The 27751-nt window shown below is 40.8% G+C and overlaps 2 protein-coding genes across 2 annotated transcripts in view; one reads left to right on the top strand and one right to left on the bottom strand.

Annotated features, from left to right (window-relative positions):
• Window positions 1–4117, top strand: part of DNAH7 (dynein, axonemal, heavy chain 7) — a 150787-nt gene extending 146670 nt beyond the window's left edge. Inside the window, exon 63 of the mRNA XM_015566120.1 lies at window positions 3716–4117. Within this exon, the coding sequence (XP_015421606.1) occupies window positions 3716–3922 (207 nt within the window). The 3' untranslated portion in view covers window positions 3923–4117. The remainder of the gene's footprint in view (window positions 1–3715) is intronic.
• A 14-nt stretch (window positions 4118–4131) lies between these two features.
• SLC39A10 (solute carrier family 39 (zinc transporter), member 10) lies at window positions 4132–25770 on the bottom strand. Its single transcript, XM_006767076.2, has 9 exons — window positions 24661–25770; window positions 22582–22789; window positions 19300–19469; window positions 17472–17672; window positions 13146–13266; window positions 10984–11352; window positions 9727–9807; window positions 7957–8147; window positions 4132–6821 (listed from the first exon to the last, which is right to left on the bottom strand). Exons 1-9 carry the CDS (start codon window positions 25672–25674, stop codon window positions 6663–6665), a joined length of 2514 nt encoding a protein of 837 aa, XP_006767139.1. The 5' UTR covers window positions 25675–25770; the 3' UTR covers window positions 4132–6662.
• Between the last annotated feature and the right edge of the window lie 1981 nt (window positions 25771–27751).

Below are 27751 nucleotides of genomic sequence, written 5' to 3'. Positions count from 1 at the left end.
ACCTCCCCAATTGGCCCTGCTCTGAGCCCGACCAGGGGCCGCACCTAGGGATTAGGCCTGCCCTCTGCCATCTGGGAGCAGGCCTAAGCCAGCAGGGCATTATCTCCCGAGGGGTCCCAGACTGCGAGAGGGCACTGGCCAGGCTGAGGGAACCCCCTTCCCCCCTGGTGCACAAATTTTTGTGCACCAGGCCTCTAGTATATATATAAAAGCCTAATATGCAAATTGTCCCTTTAGGAGACTGGGAGTTCGATCACTCGCTATGACATGTGCCCACCACCAGGGGGCGGTGAAGAATGAAGGGAGGCCCCAGCCTGCAGCTGGCAGCCAGCAGCCAGCAGCCAGGGGAGGATGGCCCCAGCCAGCAGCAGGAAGGCCCTGATCAGCCCTGGTCACCAGCCAGGCCTAGGGATCCTACCTGTGTAGGAATTACATGCACCGGGCCTCTAGTATTTGATAATATTGTAGACCCATGACCATTGAACTCACAAACACGAGTGCTGTAGCTTGTGCCTGAACGGAGCTGACAGGACTTTTCCCATAAGGCACGCCACAGCCACAGCCTGTGTGCACATAGGAACACCAGACAGCCCTGCAGAGTGACACTTGGGGGTCCTTTTAAACAGAAAAACCGCCACTAACAACTACAAAGATCCACAAAAATGTTTAAAGCTAGTCATTAAGTAAACCATCAAAAGGATTCGTGGTTATGAGAGATGAAATAAAAGTCAGACAGAGACACTGTGGGCAAAGCCAGTTCCAGAATGAGACCCGAACTGGCAGTCACAGGGCAGGTGTGCAGTGTCAGGAGCTGATTGGTATCGGATTTTTCCTCCTTTCACGTGGAAACACTTAAGTCAGTGTTTCTCAACCTGTGGGTTGCGACCCCTTTGGGGGTCGAACGACCCTTTCACGGGGTCACCTAAGACCATCAGAAAACACACATATAATTACATATTGTTTTTGTGATTAATCACTATGCTTTCATTATGTTCAATTTGTAACAATGAAAATACATCCTGCATATCAGATATTTACATGACGATTAATAACTAGCAACATTACAGTTATGAAGTAGCAACGAAAATTATTTTATGGTTGGGGGTCAGCACAACATGAGGAACTGTATTAAAGGGTCGCGGCATTAGGAAGGTTGAGAGCCACTGGCTTAAGTATTTGCAGTTGGCTGGAGGGTGCTCGCCTGGGGGCTCTGCATTGCTGGCTGCTCTGCGTGCGTGTGCACAGGGCCAGGAAGAGGCAGGTGCTGATGTCAGGATGACGAACACACGTTAGTGCTCGGCGAGTGTGCAAGGACAGAACCCAGGAGTGGTGAGGGTCACCTGCATGTATGGATCCACAGACGCACGCACACGTCTTATTGCGTAATTTTTTTCTTATATAACCTTGACCTAGAAATGTGAAATTTATATATTAAAAGATTACTATCTGAAACGCACCCACGTAAAGTATGTTTTCTAGGCACCCATTCAGCACGGACAGATGAAACCATGTAAATACTGAGTTACCATCTGTCCCTGCGTCAGGAAAAATGGCTAGACTTTCACACAACTGGAGGGCCCGAGATGGCGCTAAAACAGGCTGTGGATTCGCAGGAATTGCTCGTGGGAAACTGGGACCAGCCCAGACAGGCAGCAACCCTTCCTGCAGCTGACAGGCGGGGAGGGACCAGCTGGCAGCCAGCGGCAGGAGACCTGCCACACACACGAGGGCACCGTGGGCAGAGCCAGTTCCAGAGGGAGACCGAGCTGAACGTCGCAGGGCAGGTGTGCAATGTCAGGAGCTGATTGGTATCGGATTTTTTCCCCTTTCACACAGAAAGGCTGAAGTACAGTGGGGCTTTGACTTACGAGTGTCCCGACTAACGAGTTTTTTGAGATACCAGCTGTCTCTCGGCCAATTTTTTGCATTGAGTTGACAGAGTAATTTGAGTTAACGAGCTCCTTAACGAGCTCGGTCTCGGAACGAATTATACTCGTAAGTCAAGGCCCCGCTGTAGTTGCAGTGACTAGGTCACAGCGATGGCGAACCTTTTGAGCTCGGCGTGTCAGCATTTTGAAAAACCCTAACTTAACTCTGGTGCCGTGTCACATAGAGAAATTTTTTGATCTTTGCAACCACAGTAAAACAAAGACTTCTATTTTAGATATTTATTTTAGATATTTATTTTATATATTTAAATGCCATTTAACAAAGAAAAATCAACCAAAAAAATGAGTTCGCATGTCACCTCTGACACATGTGTCATAGGTTCGCCATCACTGGACTAGGAGAAAGAATTTATAAGTGGGTGATTCTCCCAAATAGGAAGGTACTGTGTGAGACAAATTCTCATTAAGAAAATCCACTCTTGCCCTGGCTGGTTTGGCTCAGTGGATAGAGCGTCGGCCCGTGGACCGAAGAGTCCCGGGTTCGATTCCGGTCAAGGGCATGTACCTTGGTTGCAGGCTCCTCCCCGGCCCGGGCCCTGGTCTGGGTGCATGCAGAAGGCAACCAATTGATTTGTTTCTCTCACATTGATGTTTCTCTCTGTCTTTCCCACTCTCCCTAAAAGATCATGGGAAAGTGTCCTCAGGGGAGGATTAACAACAACAACAAAAAACACAGAAAAAGAAAACCCACTCCTGGTTGGAATGAAACCCATCCAACTGGAGGGCCATAAGTCCTTACACTTAACTGGGTCTGAAACACTGTTCTGTGAATCCCCCTCCTAAGAATCTGGATCCTACAGTTACGTGGGGGAAAGACGAGCATCCTGATTAGCTCCTTCCTACAGCCTATATTTTGACCCCAGAAACCTGAGAACTCGGGAAAACGGGGTCAAGCCTTATCCCCTCGGAGGATGGCTGCTATTACTCCCACAGAGAAATGAATTCAAATAAATTCTAAAACCTTCTTCAGCTTTATGATCAGTTGGTTCTGTATCCATATCCAGGGGTCAGCTTGCCCCGGTCTTGCTTTTGAGGTTGGTGAGGTTCCACAACGCTCACATTCTAGGAACTTGGCTGGCTCTCACGGTAATGTGAGTGTATTGCATCTGCATGATATACACGCTAGTGCCTTTAAAACACCCGCCTACGCCCTGCGGTTCAGTGGGTGGGAGCGCTGTCCTGGGCATCACAGGGTTCTGGGTTCGATTCCCCGCCAGGCCACATGCCCAGGTTGGGAGGTTGATCCCTGGTCAGGGTGCATGAGGGAGGCAACCGATTGGAGTTTCTCTCTCTAAAACCAATTTAAAAAACAACAAGACACCAAAAAACATGTCCTCATGTGAGGATTAAAAATAATAAAGATAATTACCTAAAATGGGGAAGTGACCTGGTTCCACCATCACTGATAAGAATCCCCCCGAATATCTTGGGGCTGGCCCTCATTGATAAGGTGCAGAACTTGGAGTCCTGACTTGTGTGGAAGCACCAAGTCCGCCCCAGGTGAGTAAGGTGGAGAGGTGAGGCATAGCGTGCTTTTCGACAGACAGCGGAGGTGAACATGACTACGGATTTTTTCTAGCGTAGGTTCTGAACTGGTTCTGAATAGTTCTGGGGGCTCTAAGGCAATGCTGGACCCTGGCAGCGCTGCCGACAAGAGAACTATTTGGGCCACAGAAGTTTGCAGACATAGCTACCTCCTCTCTGACACTACTGTGCTTCCGTTCCAATCCAACAGCCGTGACTCAGGTTTCCGCCCTTCCTTCCAGATGTGGCTGAAGCCCTGCCGGAGGACAGACATCCCCAAACGACCCAGCTATGTGGCGCCGCTGTACAAGACGAGCGAGCGGAGGGGGACGCTGTCCACCACGGGCCATTCCACGAACTTCGTCATCGCCATGACGCTGCCCTCCGACCACCCGAAGGAGCACTGGATCGGGCGTGGCGTGGCCCTGCTGTGCCAGCTCAACGCCTAGCTGGACACCCGGCCCTGCCCCTCTCCTTACGTGATCGAGCAGAAGTATATTTTCCTTTTTAAACAATCTAGTTAGTGTTGATCTGTCTAAAGTTACACTTAATTATAAGCCTGTTAATGTGCAAATGCAGACTTTGTTTACGATGATTCACCTTGGGCGTAAGGAAATGTCCTCGAATAAAGATTAAAGACAGCACGCGGGCATTTTGCTCTTTTTTAATGTCTTTATTTTGGGAGTTCCACAGGCATTAGGAACGTACATAAAATGACACACCACTGTTGACCATGAAAAAAACAGCATTGGATCATTTCAGCTTTATAAATTTTAAAAAAATGATTCAGTTATAACAACAACAACAACAAAAAGTGTAGATATTTTAGCAAGTATCACCTTGCAGGACCATCATCACATTTAAGCCGCTGACTCATTGTTAACGGGAAACTTCACACCGCACTGGTTACTAGAGTTCTTCTAAGCATCATCACAGCGGATGGAACGCAATGCGAGACACACCGGATTTCATACGACGTCACACGGTGACAGCATCGTACGGGCAACAGCAGTGCCCTCCAACAAACGCCTTAAAGCAGACTGGCCACGCTCAATGGAATGTTGGAGCCAAACAGAAATGTAGTGGAATTCAGATTGTCTGTAAGACTTGAAATTGTGCATCAGAATGAAAACTAAACACTGGTGGAACCCTAACAAAGTACTAGCAGCCACGGTTCCAGCTCTCCTCAAAGGTTAAAAAGACCTAGCAAATAAAGATAACACCGCGTTTGAGAGAATATGACTTCGTCTACTTCAGCACAACCTATTTGCTTTACGCCGGGCGTTTCGGTCGGGAGCATAAGGCAGCTGCTGCTCTCCGTAAACGTTTTTGAGATAAGCAGATCTAACAGTGCTGGAGTGCAGAAGCTGCCTGGGTACAGAAACCCAACAGTGAACTATAAACTTGGCGTGGTTCAGAAAGCAAGGTACTTGAATCACTTGAACTTGGCAGTACTAAGTAAAATATCAGCACCTTTTAGCTCAGTTGCTTGAAGGGCCAAGCAATGAGATGAGGACTGCCCTAATTCAGTGCCCACTGCTGAAAAGAATCCATGTAGAAAACTACTCGCTACCAGAGACCGGGGAGGCGGCCAGAAGTCACTGCGCATTCAGGCCTCCAGGAGGAACCCCCTCTCCCCTCCCCCCACCCCACTCCCTCGCGGGCAGCAGCTCCGCTGACACCGGGCGCCTGCGCTGCTCTGTTTTGGTGTCTGTTGTAAAGTTCAGGAGGAAAGAAATGGGGGGAGGAGGACCGAGTGACTGTTCTATGGAACGGAAAGAGTTTGGCTCTTCAGTATTTGAACAGTAAGAGATTTAGAGCTACTACATGCGGAGCCAAGCAGATGAAAAGAAAGCTGCCTGCCCAGAGTTAAGCTCAGCTGAACGGGAATAAATGAGGACCATGTGGCACAGGGTGGAACCATGCGTCTGGCTGTGCTACAAATTATTCGGTCAAAGTTCCGAAGACACAGCTTGCACTCTCCCAAGTCGATCACAAAGCACGGCAGAACAGGGCGCCTGCAAGAGACCGGTCCCGATCAGGCACCAACAGCACATCTTGGCACAAAATGATCAAGTGACTTCAGCTGAGTTATTTAAATATATCGTCTAAGTCACGTGGCACTATGATAGCCACAGTATCACTGGGGATTACCCTCATAACCGATTTTTGTTTTGTTCTTTTAACACTCCATGTATGGAATATGGACATGGTACATTTGGATTTACTGTCGGCGACAGCATGGTCCCAATGCCATCTGGTAAAGCGATATGTACATTTAGAACTTAGACTTCTCAAATAACTAGTTAGTACTGTTAAAGTAGGAAAACTGAATATTTAGACCATGTTTGGATTCTTCACTTCTCTGAAATTTTCTAGAGGATTACAATTTTAATAATAAAAAACATTTTACCACATGCTCCGACCTCCTAACCCACCCTCTTCCCCCCCCAAAAAAACCCCAAAATTAAAAAACAAAACAAAAACACCCAAATACCAAGTATAATAATTAATAATACAGAGAACCATTATGAATCTTCCATTAAACTGAAGCTCACACAAACATACAATCACACATTTCAGTAGTTTAGGCTGGGGGTTTAAACACTATGTAAATATATACAAAAATAGTAACTCTAGATTCAAGAATAAGGACTTTTCCCAATGCTAAATCCACACCCTACTGTGGCCTGAGCTCTCCTCTGGGCCCTAGAATCTACGTATGCAATCTCAAAGTCAGTTGATCCCTGTTACCACATATATGTATGTAGCTGAATTAAAAGACACTACAAGTCATTTTTAGCACAAAGAAAAGTCTGTTCAAAGTCCATTTAAAATATTTTAAAGTTTAAGTGATTTTTTTTGGTTCAATTTCTATTTCTGCATAGCCACAGAAGTTTCTACTAATAAAGAGACTACTTTAGTGTTTTATATGATTATTTTGTGGAAGTCTTAATCCTATACCAACGCTGTTTCATGGAGTCCCATTTTCTCCTTTCTCTATCACAAGCTTTACATATTGTAAAAAGACCCCTCAGTACAGAGCACCAGTCTCGAGTCAGCTCAAATCTCGGAACGTGTAAGCGGTGCCAGCCAGTGACCTCTGTTGGAGCCACGCACACACAGTACAAGGACAGGTGCCAAGCTGCACGGTGGCCTTCCTGTAATCAACAGTGGTCACCGGAATGGTCAGAACTGGAAGTCAAACACAATTTTGTCTTCATAGAGGGCGATCACCAGCATGATGGCAAATCCGAACAGCAGCCCCAAGTTCTGCAGCACGAACTGCCCCACGGGGCAAAAGCCATGTTCTTCGTTGTCACCGTCACCATGCAACATTTCCGGAAGCTGAGACAAAATAGATATTTACCAGAAATTCTGTAAATAATCTGCTCAAATATTTTTTTTTTACATTGTCCTACTTAAGAACACTAATGACTAAAGCACAGCTACAGACAAAACAGTGATTGTATTGAACACAATGCTAATAACTAACGCATTTTCATCAAACTCTGAGTGACTGGAAGAGGCAGCATGTGCTTCCCGGGGTGGGGGATGGGGTGGAGGTGGGAGGGAATGGAAATGCGCAGGAGGATGGAGCGCCCTGAAGGGCCAAGAACTCCGGAGCTCTTACACACATCCGCGGAAAGGATGGAAGCACACCAGCGGCCTGGTCTAAACCAGGGGTCCTCAGACTACGGCCCGCGGGCCACACGCAAACACAAATATTACATTTGTTCCCGTTTCGTTTTTTACTTCAAAATAAGGTATGTGCAGCGTGCATAGGAATTTGTTCATAGTTTTTTTTTAAACTATAGTCCGGCCCGCTAACGGTCTGAGGGACAGTGAACTGGCCCCCTGTTTAAAAAGTTTGAGGACCCCTGGTCTAACCGTTGAAGGGTCCCTGAAAAAGATCACATAGCTGGTGTGTTGGTAGAGTGTTGTGGACGAGGCAGGGGCAAAAGCAGGGAGAACAACTAAAAGGTGATGGTGGCCTGAATGAGAGAGAGCAGTAGAGCAGAGGTGGCAGGTGGCAGGTGGCGCCCTCAGGGCTAAAGCTCACACAAACGTAAATTCCTTGGAATATAATTTTCTGCAGAGGACTGGCTTACCTCAGAGGTACAGTCTTTCTTTCTTGTTTGCCATTTTCTTAACCATAAAACACCTCCATCCCCATATTACCCAGCCTTCAAAGTAGTATGATCATCCTGTAATTATATCTCTAGATACTACTGATTACTTTGAAGAGTAACTTTGACCTTTGGTCAAAAACCTTCAACATCTCAACTGGTTTGCAAAGAAGGAACGTTCCTACTTACACATCTTTCCCTCACAGATTACTGAGGCTATCACATGTCTTTAAAATGGGTTGTATGTTTTGAAGAATTAGTCTTTCAAACCATATCCAAAGATTTCTCTCACTTTTCAAAGTCGTGTTCTATTTACAGGTTGAGTGGAACAACAGACACGGAAAACCCCTCACCATGTCCACCAAGGCCACGTAGAGGAACATGCCGGCAGTGACGGCGAAGATCCAGAGGGTGATGTTGTTGGCGTACTGCCCCACCGCGGTGCCGATGAACATGCCGATGTAAGCCATCATGGCCGAGAGGAGGTTGTACACGATCGCCTGCTTCACAGTCATGCCTGCTTTCAGGAGGACTGCAAAGTCACCTGCAAGGAAGACAGAATGGGGGAGTTCTAAAACCACAAGAAATTACACACAAATTTAGGAAAACATCCATAAAAGACAAATGAAGAATGACCTAAAAAGAGTACCTTTAGTAATGGGACTCTTAATATGAGAATTTATTTTTTACTCATGAAATTAAACCTTTATAACACGCAAAAACTTGAGTGAATCTCAAAGGCATGATGCTGAAAGACAGTATGACAGGTTATATATGAATCCATTGATATGACAGTCTATAAAAGATAAAACTACAGTGATGGAGAACATTCCAGGCCACCAGGGAGCAGGGGTGAGAAAGGGGTGTGACTATACAGGGAGAGCATGAGGGGGTTTGTGTGAATGAATCAAAATTGCAACTATGTTTTTGGTCACATCAACCAAATCAAAATGTTTTTTCTGGTGTGCCACAGTATTTTAGTAGTTAGCTTATGTGTGCCATGAGATGAAAAAGGTTGAAAATCGCTGGCTTAGAGAGAAGAGCAAAATTCTGTATGAAATGTCTTGGAGCTAAAAAGTCAAAGTTAATAATTTTACTAACTATAATCGAGTTTTTTTAGTTACTAAATATACAAACATTCATTTAATTGTTGAACACTTTATACATGCAAAGTAATATGTAGAATTCTGGGGCTTGTTTGTTTCTCTTAAGGGATCGTACATGACTGAAAATGCATGATCTGTTAATGAAGTTAACAAAGAAATTAGTGCAAGCCATTGTTTTTCCATGTTCCAAGAAACTGCTGCAAACCACATACCTGCAACATTACTGGGGGAAATTAAGATAATACACCTCAGAAGATTAGTATCTACCAATGGCTTCAAAATTGCGATTCTCCAGTTTTCCATCTAATGTTATCTCCCCATCTCTCCACTGATCCTGAACACTCCATGCTTCCGGGTGAGACCTGGAGTCACCTCAGCTTTCACCTCCTCCTCTCCCCGTGTGTCATTTCCTCTGGCCTTCCTTTCTCAGCTTCCTTTACAGAAAGAGCTCCGGAACCCTTTGAGTATGGGGAGCACGACTGCACTCCTCCTGCAGTTTTCTTTTCTACTAGTATTTTATTTTATTTTATTTTTCTTTTCTACTAGTATTTTATAACACAACCAGCAAACAATGTACGTCAATGATGAAAACAAATGTAGCAAAGGTTTCCTTAAGTTTTTGAATATGTAACTTCATTTACTTGCAATTTATAATTTTTTTCCTAAACTGCTGTAAAATCAGCAAAAATGCCTTGGCAATTTTAGCATTGTTCCTAGGATATTGGTTGGCACTCAAAGGGTGAACTTCTTCCTCTATGAATTTCCTGGCCACATTTTCAATAATTTACCCACCAACTCTGCTCACAGGCTGATTTCACTCAGCAGGGGGTTAGATAACACAAAATGAGACGATAGCTGTGTATAATTTTAAGCAAAAGTTATACAATAAGAAAATGATGACACTCTACTTTGCCATCAGCCACTCTTTATGCTTTGACACTCATGACATTTGGATGCATTGAACACTGAAGCAGCCCGAAACTGATGAAGCGAGGTAAAAGTTTAAGGTCGTATTACCTAACTCATGTGGCAGCTCGTGACAGAAGACGGCGATGGACGTGCTGATTCCTCCCGTCAGCCCGGCGCTGAAAGCGGCTCCTGCAGGGGGAGGGAAGTAGTGAGTGACGCTGATGGATCCTCGGCCTCGCCTTTCTCATTGATGACAGGCGCAGTCTCTCCTGCCTTCCTAAACTATTGTCATAATATATGAGTGACTCATTTATCTTACAAACTCTAGTTTTTGAACAGATAGTGAGGTTCAATAGGTGTTAACCAGAAAAAGAGCTAGTTAGTGAAAGAAACATTCCCTATTGCATTAAAGTTTGCAGTTTGTGTGGCCTTTTAACTCCCTAACAGCTTGGAAGCAGTAATGTTGTCAGTATTTCCATCTCTGACAGGTCAATTGGAAGGTCAATTTTAACTCATATAAGCTCATTTATAGGTAAACAGCTGGTATTCTTGTCCAAACTGTTCTGGTCTAGAGCACAAATGGCACAAAGAACGATTTGTCTGACGCTCCTGAAGACCGAGACCAGAGGTGCAAATGCATCTCATTCTACTAGTAAAACACTGGCAGCCCTTGTGGACTCAAAAATATAGTCTCTCCTTTCTGAAAGATGCCAAAGTATATTCCTGAATAATTATTTAAGAGTCTGGACCTCAAAGGTCATGTATTAATCCCATTTACTGTCCTCCCAAATGGGCAGTATCAGTTTACATTAGCAAAATTCTAATATATTTGAATCTGGTACAATGGATTTTTTAACATTATAAAATTTTTCTTCACCTTTTTAGATGTAAAAAAATGAAATCCAAAATTTCAATTAATTTTTTCTCATTCAAGCATGTGTAAATGTAAATGTATTTGAAAATACAATGTTAAGGTAGCTTTTTCAATATGGTAACAATGTCTTGAATAAAATTATTAAAGAAGTATATTATAATCTCAATAAATTCAATAAAAAATAAATGTAAAAAGTGTGTCCACACATTTAAAAAAAAGACGCTGGTATGAATCACATACACACAAAGAAGCATATTACGGACATTTGTTTACATATTCAAAGAAAATCCTACTGAAATTATACCTTTATGTCCCCAACTAAACTCATCAAAAATATTAACATAGCCTTTAGAAAAATTAAGTGACCGAAGTAATGTATAATAAACTCTACATTTTAACTTTTATAATTTATAGTTCATAAGATGAATAACGACACAGTGGAGGGTGGTCTTCGAGAATGACCCTCTGGAACCCGGGCTCCCTGGACTCACCAATGGCCAAGCCGTCGCTGAAGTTGTGGATGCCGTCCCCCATGATCACCATCCAGGCTATGTTAGCTATTCCCGTGTCCTTCAGGTCCGACCCAGAGTGGCAGGGGCCGTGTGAATGATGAGAATGCTTGTGGTGCCACTGGTGACTGTGTTTCCTCAGCACAGTCTTACTCTCGTCGTGGTGGTTGGGTGTAGCAGCATGGAGAGCATGCTCATCAATGGTATGGAACCCATCACTGTGAGAGTGGTCCATGATTTTCTCCTCTTCTACGCAAAGGTAATTTTTGGGAGGGGATTCTTGCTGGCCTTCTAAATCTGTCAGTTCCGTTTCATTAAGGCGATCTTCAGAAACAACCGAGTCATCCGTTCCTGCATTTATAATAGCAAAGGATATGCTTTATCAACCGGCAAATGAATGCGTATTTGCTCATTTAAACCCAGACAGAACAGCAGGTAATGAACGTTTCTTAAGTGACTGTCCTTTAAAATTCACTAAATAAATAAATATATAAAAACAAGCAAAATAAAACATGTGAACACACACAAGACCAAAAGGTGCACCAGGGGATGGAGGAACTGTAAGCAATGGCCGGCACAGTGAGGAGGAGCTGGCAAGGTCGGAGGTGCTGGGGACTTAAGGAGTGCATCGTGAACAGCTGATGAAAACCAAAAGGGGCAAGTTACTGTGGTTTACAGGTAACAAAATAAACTCCTCAGTTTTCAGAGAAAGAACAAACCTTCAAGTTTGTCCACTGTAACCTCTTGCCATGCAAGAAGACAAAGACAGAGTGTAAATCATTTGCATCTCTCAATGCTCCACCTAACTGACAATACTACTCAAATCATCACTAGACTGAAGTTCAGAAATTCATATAAATGACAACATCTGTTAAGTTTTGTTTTTTATTTTTTTTCACTTGTAACCTTTTTTTTAATTTTTTTATTGCTTAAAGTATCACAAAGGGTACTACATATGCGTCCTTTTTTTTTCCCTGCCCTTGACAATCCCCCGGCCTCCCCCACCCCCCAGCGTCCCATGTCCACTGGCTATGCTTATATGCATGCACACAGGTCCCTCGGTTGATCTCCTACCCCCCTCTCCTGCCCCCCAACCCTCCCTCGCCTTCCCGCTGCAGATTGACAATCTGCTCGAGGCAGCCCCGCCTCTGTACCCATCACTGTTTATAAGTCTACAATGGTCCCCATTATCCATGAAGGTTTTGTTTTTTAAGTTGAGGTTGACCTCTGACTAGTTTTCAACTTACTTATGTGACAAATATCCTCATACCTCCCAAATTCTATCTTGGGGCAGAGTCTACAGTGGGGTCTAGGCTGCTTCTTTTCTGCAGAAAGTCACTGGCACACTCAGGGGAAACAGGAAGGGGGAATGTTAGATTAAAAAGTTTTGGTTTCGCCCTGCTTGGTTTGGCTCAGTGGACAGAGCATCAGCTTGTGGACTGAAGGATCCCGGGTTCGGTTCCGGACAAGGGCACATGCCAGGGTTGTGGTCTCCGTCCCCAGTAGTGGGTGTGCAGGAGGCAGCTAATAAATGGTTCTCTCTCATCATTGATGTTTCTGACTCTCTCTCCCTCTTCTTTCCTCTCTGAAATCAATAAAAATATTTTTTTAAAAAGTTTTGGTTTCCCTAAAAATCGTAAGCGGCCTATTACATCTACCAGGCAACAGAACAGAAGGATGGGTGCGCAGAGATCTCAGCACAGAGACCCCTCCGCTTTAAGCACAAAGGCTGATCCTCCCTCCGCATGCCGAGGGCACACAGATCTTGCCTTGCCCAGAAGTAACACGATGCTAACCTACCACTCACAAAGCCTTTTTGTTTGTCCATTTCATTGTTTTCCTGTAAAGTACAGTAGGGTTTTTGCCCTGCAATGTAATTAATTTTTCCCACTTCTGGTATAGTGTCTCACCTTAGATTAGGCGTTGTCCTGTTTAAGTTCAAACTGAGATCAAATAAGGCTGAAACAAACCAAAAAACTAAACAAAAGCACAATTAAGACAAACTCACAATTAAGAAAATTTAAATTAGAAACTAAAATTAGGGAAGCCACAAAGACACAAAATACCAAGCAACACACAGTTTAGAAGCGCTATTTCAATTGTGATGTTTTAAAAGTTTCTAGTTAGTCCGACCCATTACCTACCGGCAAGAGGCTTGAGCTGCAGCCAGTCGGCGTCCGGTGTGTTATTTATCTTGTGGTCTGAGAGCTTCCTTCCGATACTCGATTCTTCTGTGTTCTGCTTCATAAACCACTTCTGTTTCCCCTGGGAAAAAATCTGGTGTTATCATCAAATCTGCAGCCACAAGTAGCAACAATATTCACTTGTTAACATCTATAGGGATAACTGGTGTTAACTTTAGGCATAAATTACATGATAAAGAAGTGAGAAAAAATTTTAGAAGTTAATCTAGGGGTCTAACCAGATGAAAAATCTAGCTGTATTTGTATGCTGGTGTGCTTTTTTTTGAATACTCAAATAAAAGGTTCAAGTTCATCTAATTCAAAGTTAAAAGGATACGCACTACTATATTATTTTATGCAACCCAAATGAAATATGTGAAATATATGTAATCTCTCTTGTCTAATAATGTGTGGGAATAGTAAATTCCAAAAACTAATGCTTATTCCTTTGAATATTATTGTGATTAACGCAATCTCATATTTCCCTACTTGTGACATAATGAAGAGTCAAACCTGAGTTAAAATACCAAATTTGCAATTAACTTCTGAGACTATTAAATTTGTTAAATATAATATTCATCTGTAAAATGAAAATGATAGATTATGAGGATTAAATGAGGTGATGTATTAAAATGACCTATAAGTAACTGTCCCTAAGCTTTGCGATAAAGACAAGTTTCGTTTCTCATCTAATCTGTTCTCAATTACTCATAAATTCTAATTATTGTATTTTATTGTTTAGGTTTGAATTGTCCTAACTTATCTCTAAACTAGAGGCCCAGTGCACAAAATTTGTGCACGGGTAGGGTCCCGAGGCTTGGCCAGCGATCAGGGCCGATGGAGGCCTTCTGGCTGCCAGCCAGGGCCTCCCTTAACCAGCTGCTGGCGGCGCCTTCCTTCGTTCCACGCCACCCCGTGGTGGTCAGCGCATGTCATAGTGAGCGATCGAACTCCTGAGGGGACGCTTTGCATATTAGCCTTTTATATATAGAGATAGCCTCCTTTTCCACATAGCTACCACTAACAACACTTCCAACCTGAAGCTGTACTTCTAGTCTATGTGAACGTAAGAGACAAGTAAGTCTGTTAAACAGTTTACAGCTGTAAACGGTCAGTCTCCTAACGCTGCGAGGTAAGCCCGTCCGGGCTAGCAGAGTCTTCAGAGACAGCCACCATCAGTGTCTTCCCTCCCGGCCTCAGCCTTCTCCACCCGCAGAACGTACAGCACACTCCCTGCCTGAATTCGGGCCGGCCTTTACGGTGTCCTCACCAGACAGCAGGAGTGAGGCTGGGCTGGGGAGGGGGCTGGTCTGAAAGAGCCTGGCTGGCACTTTGGCGGGGAAGTGGCCACGTGCTCTGGAGAAGCTCGGTCTGGACTCGGCGGGAGGTGGGAGAGGAGACCGAGATGCAGGCACACAGACAAGGAGGGAGGCGCTCCTGACTTCACCGCCCTAGCAGGCAGTGGAGTGTGAATGCAGCAGCGAGTGGCTCTAGCTGACACCAAGTAAAGCAAAAACACTGCTCAGCTGGGCCCTGCCCAAATCCCTGTTGCTATAAGCCATTAAGTTTGGGTTGTTCTGCTTCATAGCAAAGGTAACAGAAACAGGGGAAACAGACAATGTTCAAATAATAATACTATCGAGACATCCTAGAGGAGAGAACAGCAGCCACGAGTCACTACAGAAGAGCAAGGAGGAGCCAGCAACAGTAAACGCCCAGGAGAGGGGGAGAGGGTAAAGGAGAAAAAGCCAGCGGCAGCTGGGACCTTGGAACTGCTGTGGCTCTGACTGTCCACTTTCCGAAAAACTTGCCCAATCACCCCTCAAGCTAGGCGGGCCTGAGCCAGTCATCGCCGGGTGTGGCTGAACTGATGCTCTGAACGCTCCCTTCCCAAAGCTGATTTTTCTATCAGACGATCAAGTATCTGTTCTACTCGAGTATCACTCATCTCCTTTCTTCCAAAGGCCTGCACAGCAGTGTCTCACCTTAGATTAGGCGTTGTCCTGTTTATCATAAAGGACGTGTACAGACTTACTGCCTCGATTCCTTTCCTGGATATACGTGAAAACCTCCTTATTATAGACACAATACTCCTCTGCCAAGAGCACCTTCTGTTTTTTACCTCCCACAATTTTTTTAATATATTTTTATTGATTTCAGAGAGGAAGAGGGAGGGAGAGATGAGAGGGAATCATTGATTGGCTGCCTCCTGCATGCCCCACCCTGGGGATGCAGCCCACAATCTGGGCATGTGCCTTTGGCTGGAATCAAATCTGGGACCCTTCAGTCCGCAGGCCAACGCTCTATCCACTGAGCCAAACCAGCTAGGGCTCCCACAATTTCAAATTTACAAATAGGCTGCCATATTTTGGGGACTCTGTTCTCCTACATTAGTTTACTTTACAAAAATAAATGTGTTTCATTTTGCCGGTAAATTTAAGTTCAAACTGAGATCAAGATTAAGTTATAAAAAAGGAAAACTTGTGTATTTTATACTTCTCTGTAAATTATACAGTCCCTAATAATTTAGACAGATTAAATACCAACTTCTGCTTCGATGTTAATAGGTATACACAACTGAAGAAAATTCAGGCTTCGTAGTAATTCCAAAACTCCTTTATATAGTTTGCAATATGTAACTGTGATCTAAATTAGGTACTTACAGAGATGGACTCTAAATTCTCGTGTTTCTTACATCTAATCTAATATCAAGTCTTCTTATTGATTCTTTCATTTTAACAATTCTCTTAACCACCTCCTCTCCCCCAATCCTTGTGCCATAATTGCAGTTTAAGCCCACCTCACCTCTCCTCTGAATGGTCGGCAGTGACAGCCTTCGCTGGCTCACTCCTGCCAGCCACTCTTACTCGGCACCCTTCTACCACTTTCTAGTCTTCCATCCACGACCTTCCACAACCCGCAAACACCACGTGCTGTGGACTCTCTCTCCCTTTGCTCTAAGTTGATCCTTCCCAGTTCCTTTACCATCCTCAGGTAATTCTTCCCTGGCCCACCATCTTGACCACCCCTCCTTTGGAGGCAAATAAATAAGATGGTGTCCTACTGAAATATAGCAATTAAAACTAAATATATTCTACTTGGAATAGGTTATAAAAATGAGAAGTAGGATTTACTTCCCATAGATAGCAACTGAAAATCATGAATGAATCATAGTTTCATCGCTAGCTTGTGGCCAAGCAAGAACTAGAATCACTACCCCTGCCTCCCAGTGCAGAGTTCTATTATTACTATTTACTTTGTCTCAAGAAGATCTATAAACAACACATACATATACCAAAAATATATACATAAAAATAGCATAAAAGGTGTATCCTATGTGTGGACTGTATCCTAGTTGTATCCTAGATGGTGATCACGACTATCCAATGTTCTTGAGGAAGAAGAAAGTATTTTTTCTTTTTTGAATATTTGCAGTTAACTAACAAAATGTAAGAATTTTATAATCTTTTGTGGAAAGCTTCCTAAAAATGTCCTCTAGCTTTACAGAGCATATACTGAAGATAATCAGCACTGGTATCACAAACATGTTAGTGAGATATATTCAAGACAGAACTTTAGATACACACATGAATCACCTTGAACAGGGAGAGGTATAATCATGGTGAATGGTAACCCCAAACTTACCTTCTTGGGGAGAAAATTCTTTGGATATTTGTGTTATTCTCATAAATGTGACAGGAAACACAGACAGTTCATGACAAGCAGGGTATGTGACCAACAATCCTCGCATCATCTCCCAAGTGGCTTGCTGCTCTTGAGAGGAATCATCATTTCCTTCATTTACCTTATTTTCTTCCTACAAAGTTTTCTGAATATAAAAAGTCTTATACCTCTGGACCCTACCACTGGCAAGATTTTTCTGATAAAGAAGTATGCTGTCTGAAAACATTTTCATTCAAGTGTATGACAATAAAAGTCACTTAGACTTGAAATTACCTAAGAAGACTGATGAAACTTGCTTGTATTTATATATTTTTGCATTTTTGTAAGCATAAACTAACCAATAGCTTTTGCATCCTGTTTAAACTCAGTTAAATAAGATGTGACGCAGATGAGCTGAGATTACCATATCTTGATTATAAATGCCAAAATAAATGTAATGACCAAAAATGACCAGGATCAAAGCCATTTATTACTATGAAGATAACCTATTAAAAAACAGAGACTTAAATCACACCAACTCCATAATTAAACACATGGCCAGAAAATGATGGTCTTTGAGTTTTACATCCCAGAAAGTGAAGCAAACAACTAAAAAGTACTTACTCTTTGCTGTTTGTAGTGCTTAAACATTCTAAGGCAGTGTTCAATGATAAATAACAAGTAAATGCCTCCTAGAGCAACAAGTCCTTTCAGTACAGCATCATATTCTTCCAGAAACTTCTTGGGCTCGTGTCCATGCGAATGGCCATGGCCGTGCCCATGCGTGTGTGCATGTTGGTGACTGTGATCATGTCCACCCTGAGACTGGTATTAAGAATAAGGAAAAATTTGAAACAAATAATTAAAATGCTATTAAATACATTTCCTGGTAACTCTAAAACAAAGACCACCAACTCAAATGCTGAGAGGAGTAAGATACCTGCTACAGTAAGAGAGCCATATCAGCAGGAAGAAAACAGGGAGTGATGGGTCCTCTGTCTATGACCCAGATAAATGCCTAGTACTCCGTAAAAATAAAACAACGGAATTCACCAATAGGTGATCACTTGTGACTCCCTGTAATCTAACTTTTTCTTAAACTGATTATGCAGAAGTATATACTGGAATATATGCTTAATGTTCTATTTTTAATACTTTAGCAAAAATAAATATATGTGTGCTAATAAAGTTATGTTTAATTGTGAAATGTACACGTTTCACAATATTAATCTTAGAGAACTTTAAACATTAGAGAACGACTGTTAAGTATTTCCCTTGCTTAATACATTTGTATTCTTTCCCCATATGGTAGTGATCAACAGAAGTTTCTATACCTCTCAAAAGAGGTAAGATCATTCAAAAAGGTATTAACTTTATCTAAGTAACACTTCTTAAGAAAAAATAAACAGCAGTTAAACTTTGCTCACACTTCAACTGTTCTTATAGGCCCAGTTCTGAAACAGACCTGCTTTTCCTGATGGCTGTCAGAAAGGGCAAGCAAGGGTGGAAATGAAGGGGAAAGTAAGTGAGTAACGTGTAATAAATAAACTTTAAAAAATTTATATTAAATTTTAAGATTAATTAATTTCTTAAAAAGACAATGTCATGCATTGTTTTAGATACTAGATCTGGAATTCTCAACCACAGTACAGAAGAGAGAAGAGGTATTCATAACATACACATGCAATTCTGTCTCCCCACACTCCAGAAGGCAGATGGTGAGGATATATAAGACAATACTCAAACCTGTCATTTACATTTGGAATGAAAGAGCCCACTATTTTCATAATGTGACACAAAATAATAACACTGGATCAACGACTCTGAAGTGACAACAGATCTTGAAAGGTACAATCAAGGCACTGGGAGTGTGGGCTCATGGTCCTATCATTAGAGTGTACCCAAATGTTAGAAACCAAGAGGAGGCCGGGAGAAAGGCGAAGTGGCCTGGATGTGAAGAGCGACATGCCTGCAGTAGCTAACTGACTGGGCAGGTCTGCCTACTCCTGCCCAATGAAGGTGCCGGAGCACACTGCCATACCCATACAGATACAGAGGTCTACCACTCTTTGATTTTTAAGTATTTACTTTCAAAACTGCCAGTAGAGCAAGTGTGGGGTTTTTAAAGTTACCTTTACTGAGGTATAACTGACCTATAAAATAGTAAGATATTTAAAGTATACATCGTCGTGACTTGACATGTATACATTCTGACAGATGAACATAAAACTGACATTAGCAGTCTTTTTGCTATTTTAAAACCTAATGATTCAATTTATTTTAAAAAATATTGCTATTAAAACTGCTCAAATGGAAAAAATATTTATCCTATTATGCAAAATAAAATAGCATAAATACTAGATTTTTGTGTTAGAGCTTGCTAATGAAAGAACCTTTTAGCTTAAATACTTTCATTTTTATTTTATTTTTTAAGTTTAAAAGGATTTCTTACATGGGGCAGCAGATGAAGAAGGGCATCTCCACTCATTGTTCCTACAGCCAGAGCAACAAGGAATGTGAGAAGGAATTTGAAGCATCCTTGGTTAATGATGGGAACCAAGATCACACCAAGCAAGGAAAGCAGGCTAATGACAGTGACAGAAATGATACCACAAATCCATGCTGCGGGAAAGAAATCGACAGTCAGCATTAGTATAAAAACATCAATCAAAAAAGCTCCCAGAAGAATAAACATAAGATAAATGAGTCACATCCAGACTGCTTTTTAAGAAGCTTTATATGTTGGCACTGTCATGCTTAAAAACAGAACAAAGTTAAAAACCGTATAACCAACTTAAATACCTAAAAAAGGAATTAAGAAACTCAGAGCAGATTATAAACAGTATCCTCCGTGGCCCACCTTATCAGAAAAAGGGACTTAAAATGACTTAAGGCTGTGAGTCACTCTTAACATCTAGACTGAATTCTAAAGGCAGAGCGACAGCAATAAAACTGTTTCTTTAAAGAATATGATTATAAACCTCTCCTGGGAGCATTAAAGAAAATCAAGTACCTAATATACTGTAACCTTTGTAAATCTTTCTTTAAAAAAGTTTAAGAAACTACATATTAGCCCCAAATGGAAATATATTCACATAAAATACAGAAGAGTCTTATTATTGTATCTCATTTCTTATTTGTACAAGGATAATTCAGTTCTACTTTCCTCGATATCATCTCTCCTCCACACCCCGTTCCAAACTCTCTTTCCTCCAATTTGGCTTTCTGTACAATTTACTTAAAAAACTAAAAAACCAAAAAACCCCCACAAAAAACCCTTACTTTTTAGAAATAATAATATTTGCATTTAAGCTTATGTAAACTCTATCATAATTTCCTAGGTGTTGAAAAAAGCAATTTGGGTAATAAAATTCTTCCAATTTCTAACCAAATTACTGTGCTTTTTAAATCACAATTATTTGGTATAAAATAAAGACAAATAAAAACTGGCCGGTATGGCTCAGTTGGTTGAGAGTCATCCCATGCACCAGAGTCACCAGTTCAATTCCCAGTCAAGGCGCATGCCCAGGCTGTGGGCCTGATCCCCTGTAGAGGGCTGTAGGAGGCAGCCAATCGATGTTTCGCTCTCAACACTGATGTCTCTCTCTCTCTCAAATCAATTTTTAAAAAACACATTAAAGAAGTATCTTTTATAAAATGTCTACCAAACTAAGAATATATAAACTATTAAATACAACTACCAAATGTTTCCTTTATTTGCACCCAAGATACCAACTGCAATTAAAAAACATGCTAAATGTCTGAAACAAGCTTCAGTTATTCTGCAAATTAGGTCGCTTAAAATGTTAAAGGTCTTCAAGCTTAGTTATTCACCAATTCCCTTTCTCATTATCTAGAGAGAAAATGCATTCTTTTAAAAAGAAGCGCTCATCTGTGGAAACTTTCTAATTAACTTGGTTCAAAGCATGCGCAAGATGGCAGTTTTCTACACTGTTTCAGCATTTTAATTGGCAGAAAATGCTTATCAACCTATTCACAACCCCCTTGGCAATTAAGCGAGGGTCAACTCTATGACTAAATGGGCCAATCTTGAGAAACAAATGGTTTCTAGCGTACACAGTATATAGCATATTGGGTTTACAGCAGTCTTTGAACAGTTAATGAGGTAGTAGCTGTGCCTCTGTGGGAGACTTATATAGAACCAGTTAACCTTTCTTAATGGTACAGCAGTCATTAAAAATAATTTCTAGCAGGACCTTCTCTCTACAATTATCAACATCTATTAGGACATAATTCATTCAATCTTCATTTCTGACAATGCTAATAACCACCTGCAAACAACTGATCAAAATTCACTATTAGTAATGTATTTGTCTCCAAAGCAAGTATTTCCTCTAAGGCTTTTCAGATTGAATAAGCTGTAATTTTCAATATTACTAGTAAAGCATCTGTCAGCAGCTTATTATAAAATATAGATTATTCCAATATTACAGTATGGAAAACTCTAAGTCATAATCTACAGTGGATGTGGAAGCCAAAATTAGAATTTTTCGAAGCCTTAAAAATAAAAAAGGCTGTTAATTTTAAATCTAGATGTGACAATCTCGTCAGTCTCCGTTTTCCCTGTAAAGAACAAGTGACTTTTGTTTTAAGTTCAATAATCTCAGGCCTAGCTTCCCCTTCTCTCCTGTCACAGTGAAAACGGAGAAGCACGTGAAAGACGGTGCCTCTCACGGTACTTACTCCCCCACCACGATCAGGGAACAGGAAGCCAGAGAGGGGCCCATTTTATCCACCCAAACATCAGCACTCCAATCCGGGCATGGACTCACTTTGTCTCCCTTTACAGACACACCAGTCTGGACCAGCGGTCTACCTAGAAGACCATTCTTGCATTTTTCTTACTAATCTATACTTACAGCAATACAAATGTACACCAGTATTTACCTCTATACCACTGTCCTGTCTGACTGCATCACCTGTTAAAACACTACGAAGTATAACTAAATAGAACTCTCTATCTCCCGGTCTTATTCTAGCAAAGCATACTGAAGGACCCTTTTAGCAGGAAGCAGTCGAGCACAGCACAGGTTAAGAACATAATGGTTACAATTACAGGCTTCTGTTTATCTTTTAAAATATAGTTTACTGAATTTATTGGGGTGACACTGGTTAACAAAATTATATAGGCTTCAAGCATACAATTCTATAACACATCATCTGCATATCGTATTGTGTGTTCACTACCAAAAGTCTAGTCACCTTCTATCAGCAAATGTTATCCCCGCCCCTTACCCTCTTCTGTCCCCCTCATCCTCCTTTCCTTCTGGTAATCACGATACCTGAGACCATATGATACTTGTCTTCCCCTGCCTAGCTTTTTTCACTTAGTATAAGACCCTCTAGGTCCCACTGGCTTTCCTCTGTACTTCCTTAAAAACAATCCTCAATCCCTGCTCAATGTTAAGCAATTAGAACACAAATAATTTTAACTAGGGGGCTGTTACTTACATTTGCCCATCAGGAAAGACCCACTTATCACAAGCCTGTGTTGTGTATCCTTTTTAATCTAGTTCCCTAGCAAAATCCTTCCCCTGCAATGCCACACTATACCACCATGCCTCCTGTCTTACCCAAGTCTTTTTAACGTACATGTTAAAACATATTGAAAGACATCAAAAGTAGGGCAGTAATTTGGAAATACTTTCTAATTCAACTACATAAAAAAATTAGAATAGAAATTGTGTTGAGGAGAAAAAGAAATCTTTCTTACCCGATGCCCCTACGTTTGCCTTATCTTCAGGAACTGTATTTTTATCCTTACTTAAATCTTCAACTAAAAGTTTGTCAAAATGTTCAATACAAAGTCTGCTGTCAATCTGATACAACAATGCAGGGCAAAGATACGTGAACAGATCAGCGGAGATTGGAGAGTTGGCACCATGACCATAGTATTTTAACAACTGAGTGACGTTCAAACACTGTAAGGAAATTGTTAAAACAAATTAAAGAGTATTTTAGAAAGGTTATTCAGAAACAATTTACTGTATAAAGAAAATATTCTAATTATTATTTGAAAATAATTTGTAATACAATATATATATATTAGAAATAAAGCTTTTGGATAGGAGTTTATGATAGGGATACATTCAACTTATTACCCAAGACTTTTTATGGGTTTTAAACATTCTTCCATTCTAACACATGAAAGATAATGATCTATTGCCACTGATAAGAGAGATTCACAACTGTAATCTCAAGATTCTTAAGGGGGTGGGGGCAATCACTTCTCTAGTCAAAGTGTATTTATTAATTACTCAAGATTCTTACTTGTAAAACAGTGTTAAATAAACTTGAATTACTTTAATAACTTGGTATTTTAGTATAAGACAGACTTTCTCCCCGCAGAAGGGGATGCTAGCCCAGTGCTAACGCTGGACGATGAGAACAGGCAGCTTCATCCACCAGAGCGTTAAGTGCAAACAAAACAAAGCAGGACACAAGGCAAACCAGTTTGAGCCCATCACACAGAAAACAAGTACCTCAAATTAAGACAAAGAGACGGCACTGCCTCTTTTGCACACAGACCCACTCAGGCAGCATACTTGTTTACTGACTTGCTAGCTCATTCTATGATTTTACCCAGGTACAAAAAACAAGCCCAGAACACACATACAAACAAAAAAATGACTCTTCCCAGGTTTTAACGTAAGGTACTATACTATTCGATGCATATAATACTTCCATAAATCCTGAGAAAATTCAAAATACGCATCAGGTTTTGATGACGCAGACCCTACAAGTTTGATACAAAAACTAAATATTAATAATAACGTCCAGTTATTAACAACAAAATATCCTAGGATATCACCCATAATAATAGATGAATATAGTTCTTTAAAAGTAAACTAAGATTATCAGTGTTTATAACTGCTAAAAACAAATTATCTGGTGACTTCTCCAGGGAAGAAACACAAAGATATTTACTTAGATGCAAAACATATTTAAATTGTAAAGACATAAACAACAAAGGATAAAGTCTTATTCCATCATATTCTATATTAGATGGTGCTGCTTTTTATACATATGAACAATAAATTCAATTTTTTCTAAACTTAAGAGTGATAAAAATTAGAATAAACAAAGGTGTTAATATACCTTTCATAAAACAAAAAATAAATGTGTTTAAGATTAATATAGCTTTAAAAAACTAAGAAGGAATCAATTGATGTGAAATTATTCCAAAAAATCATGAAAATTTGGAGTTTCCTATTATTGTATCTTTTTGCATTCACCCTAAATTTGTCAAAGGCATGAGAAAAGACTGCATCATGAGCAAGTAGGCCCTATCATAAAGTGACATTGAGAAAAGAAACCTACGACATGCACAAAATACCTGATTTGGAGCTATATCAATGACTAGGACCTATTCCATAATTAATTCAGTAAGCTAATAGTCATAAAAAAGTAACTGTCTAGTCACTTCCCAAGAGGAAAGATTGAACAAAAAAGGCTTCAATTTTCAAATATCTGGAAACCAGCTAATAACAACATGAAAATTAACTTGCGGAGTTAAGAAAGTCATAAGCAAGACAGTAAAATAATGAATATAAGGGTATGTTTTCTAACAACCTTCAAACATTTAGATTTTAAGAACCCAAATTTGAGAACAAACAATGCGAGTAAAAATCTGGATAAAAAAGTTAATCTGATTTAACTTCCTTAACGTGTTTCTTTTACATTACCTAGAAATGTTTTAATATGATTAACTACTCCACTGTTACTTCTCTTTTCACCTTAAGATGCTCCACAATTATCTAAGAATTATGGAGCAACCATCTTTTCTACTCACCTCATGTTGCCGGTCATCTTCATTATGATCTTTGTGACTAGCAGCTGAATAAATTGCACTTTTTTTAACATGTGGCGCTTCTCGCTTTCTAGTGTGTCGAAGTTCACCTTCATTATCAGGATCAGGATCTTGGTGTCCATGACCAGGATCATGACCATTATGTTCTGGAAGATGTCCATGAGAATGACCTGGGTTATGCACACGATCAGGTTTATGGACCCGATTATGCTCGTATTGTCCACCCTGATCATGGTTAGGGGGAAAACCTGGTGTAATGACCTCTGAATTTTCGTCATTCTTCCCTTTTCTCTTCCTCTTTCCTTTTGGCGGCTTACTTTCAGAATGTTCCTGTGTTTTATTGGTCTCTGTTGAAGGCTCATGGCTAGTCTCCCCACGCTCACTGTGAGTAATGGAATCATTAGAAAAATGGTGGGTAGTGTTATGATCGAGGTGATGACGCAAACAATGGTGATGACATAACCGATGATTACGGTCGCGCGTATGTTTATCATCAGATTTGACAGACACTTCAACTGTCTCTTTCTCTGGGTCACACTTATGGTATCTTTTTGTTGATACACTGGTCACAGTTTGGTTTTCTGAATTTAAATGCTTATGGGAATGCTGGTGGTTATGTGAGTGAAAATGCTTTCCCTCCTGAACTGCCAAAATATCTAAGTGAGAAACATGATCATGGCCAAGATCCTCATGATTAATCTCAACTACTTTTATTTCTCCGAGGCCCAAGTTTGTTAAAAGTTTCTCCAGACCAAAAAAGGATAATCTTCCATTTTCACCGTAACGGTCAAAAAGTTTTTCAATGTAATAATTTTTCTCATTTTTGGCAGCATCCAGCTCTGAGAATTTGCTCGACTCCGATTCGGTCAGTCCATGATGGTGTCTGTGGTGCTCCTCAGGACCATGGTCATGTGGCTCATGGCAGTGGTTGCAATGATGAAAAATAAATGTCAGCAAACAAATGAGGCAAAATTTTGTGTGCATATGTACCTTCATTTCTAATTTTCCTAAAGGGATTTAAAAAGAGAGGCAAGCATTAGTTTCTATTTATTCACATTCCAAATAACCACACACTTTGCAGCAGTGCCAATCTACTAGGCCAGTGGTCGGCAAACTTTTTAGTCAACAGAGCCAAATATCAACAGTACAACGATTGAGATTTCTTTTGAGAGCCAAATTTTCTTAACTTAAACTATATAGGTAGGTACATTGTTATTAACTTAATTAGGGTACTCCTAAGGCTGAGAAAGAGCCACACTCAAGGGGCCAAAGAGCCGCATGTGGCTCGCAAGCCGCAGTTTGCCGACCACTGTACCAGGCAAATGTTTTACCCCAGTTCCTCCATGGCTCTGGATCATTCTTTCCTCTTTCTGTAAAAATGGCGTCTTTTATCAAAATAGCGTACAGCCCTTTGAATTAATACAAACTGATAAGGGCTCATCTACCAGACTTCTACCAGTCATCTACTCTGACTTCCTTTTAGCACAACACCTAAGAGTGTATACATTTATACCGGATTGGATTCCTCCTCATCTGGTCCTTTTCAAAATAGTGTGCTGATTCTGCTCTTGAGTCCCTCTGGTAATTGCAATAAGGCAAGATGAAATAAAATGATAAAATGTGTGAGTTATAAAGAAATGCAACTGCCATTATTTATGAATGACAGGATTGGGTATGTAGAAAATCTAATACAATCTCTAAGAATTAATAAGTTAATTCAGTTAAGTTGCTCGATATAAGAATAACATAAAATCAACTGTATTTCAATATACCAGCAATAATTAGAAAATTTGAAAACGGTATTATTTACAATAGCAAATAGCTAGGAATAAAAAACAAAAGATGTGCAAGACCTTTACATAAAATATGACCACATATTATTGAGAGAAATGCAAGCCATAAATAAAATGGATGACTATATCATGTTTATGACTGGATGGGATACAGACCCAATGTAACCCCAATCAAAATCTCGGAAGTAATTCTGCAAGAATTTAAGATACTTTTAATACTTAGCTGGAAAGGGAAAGGGCCAAGAATGGCCACGATACTTCTAGAGAACTAGAAACAAGTATGTCCTCAACCAGTTACTAGAAGCAGTGTGGTGTCTGGTGTGGGAATAAACATACTGGAGATACAAAACTGGGAGTGCCAAACTAGGAAAGATTCTCTTTTCCTTGGTGATTGGCCAACTAGATTTCTATATACAAGAAGAAAATAAAATGATCCCTCTCCACCTACCGAAACATCAATTACAGATGGATTTTAAATCTAAATCTAAAACAGTAAATGTGAAAGCAATAAAATGTCCAGAACTGTGCTGTCCAATATGGCAACCACTAGCCACATGTAGCTACTTAAATTTAAACTAACTACAATTATATTAAAAATTCAGGTTTGGCCTGGTTGGTGTTGCTCAGTGGTTGAGCACCAACCCATGTAACTAGAGGTTCAATTCTCGGTCAGGGCACATGCCCGGGCTGTGGGCTCAATCCTCAATAGGGGGTGTGCAGGAGGCAGATGATGATGGATGTTTCTCTCTCATCGATTATTCTCTCCCCCCCCACTCCTTTTCTCTCTCTTAAAAAGAAATCAATAAAAGACATATTTTAAAAATAAATCTTTTTAAAAAGAAGCTAGCTGTTGCTTCAGTCATTCCATCCTCAGTCACAGCCATATCCAAAGCTGAAGCATTTACCTTTGACCTGCAGAGCAGAGCGGTGCTCCCTGCTAACTCACCACCGCTGTCATTCTAACCGCTACTGCCACCCCTCAAAGCCTCCACCTTCACACTCCTGTTTTCCTTCTTCAGCAGCTTGTCACTGTTACATGTCCCTGACTTTACACCAGCCTGCCATTCATAAGTAGCCAGGTAAAATTAACTTCCTTTCTATTAGGTTAAATAGAAAAAAAATCTGTGTTCTGGGCAATCTCTTTGTAACATGAATGTACTTTGATGACTGACAGCAGACTACTTCCTCCCCATCAGGGAAGCTTTCTGTCTGATTAACTTTAGCTATCCTTATAATTAACAATTAAAACCATCAAGATCCTTTTAAAAAAAAATTTATCT

Source organism: Myotis davidii, unplaced genomic scaffold (assembly GCF_000327345.1).
Source record: "Myotis davidii unplaced genomic scaffold, ASM32734v1 scaffold221, whole genome shotgun sequence".
Classification (NCBI taxonomy): Eukaryota; Metazoa; Chordata; class Mammalia; order Chiroptera; family Vespertilionidae; genus Myotis; species Myotis davidii.
Note: the sequence above shows the minus strand (reverse complement) of the source record. Positions and strands in the feature narration are given on the sequence as shown.

What these genes read in the sequence shown, in the direction of transcription:
- SLC39A10 (XM_006767076.2), bottom strand. Translation starts at nt 25,674, where the DNA reads ATGAAGGTACATATGCACACAAAATTTTGCCTCATTTGTTTGCTGACA. An exon ending in AAGATGACCGGCAACATGAG is followed by an intron (nt 22,790 to 24,660) that starts GTGAGTAGAAAA and finishes ATTTCCTTACAG; the next exon opens with TGTTTGAACGTCACTCAGTT. An exon ending in GGCAAACGTAGGGGCATCGG is followed by an intron (nt 19,470 to 22,581) that starts GTAAGAAAGATT and finishes TCTTTCCCGCAG; the next exon opens with CATGGATTTGTGGTATCATT.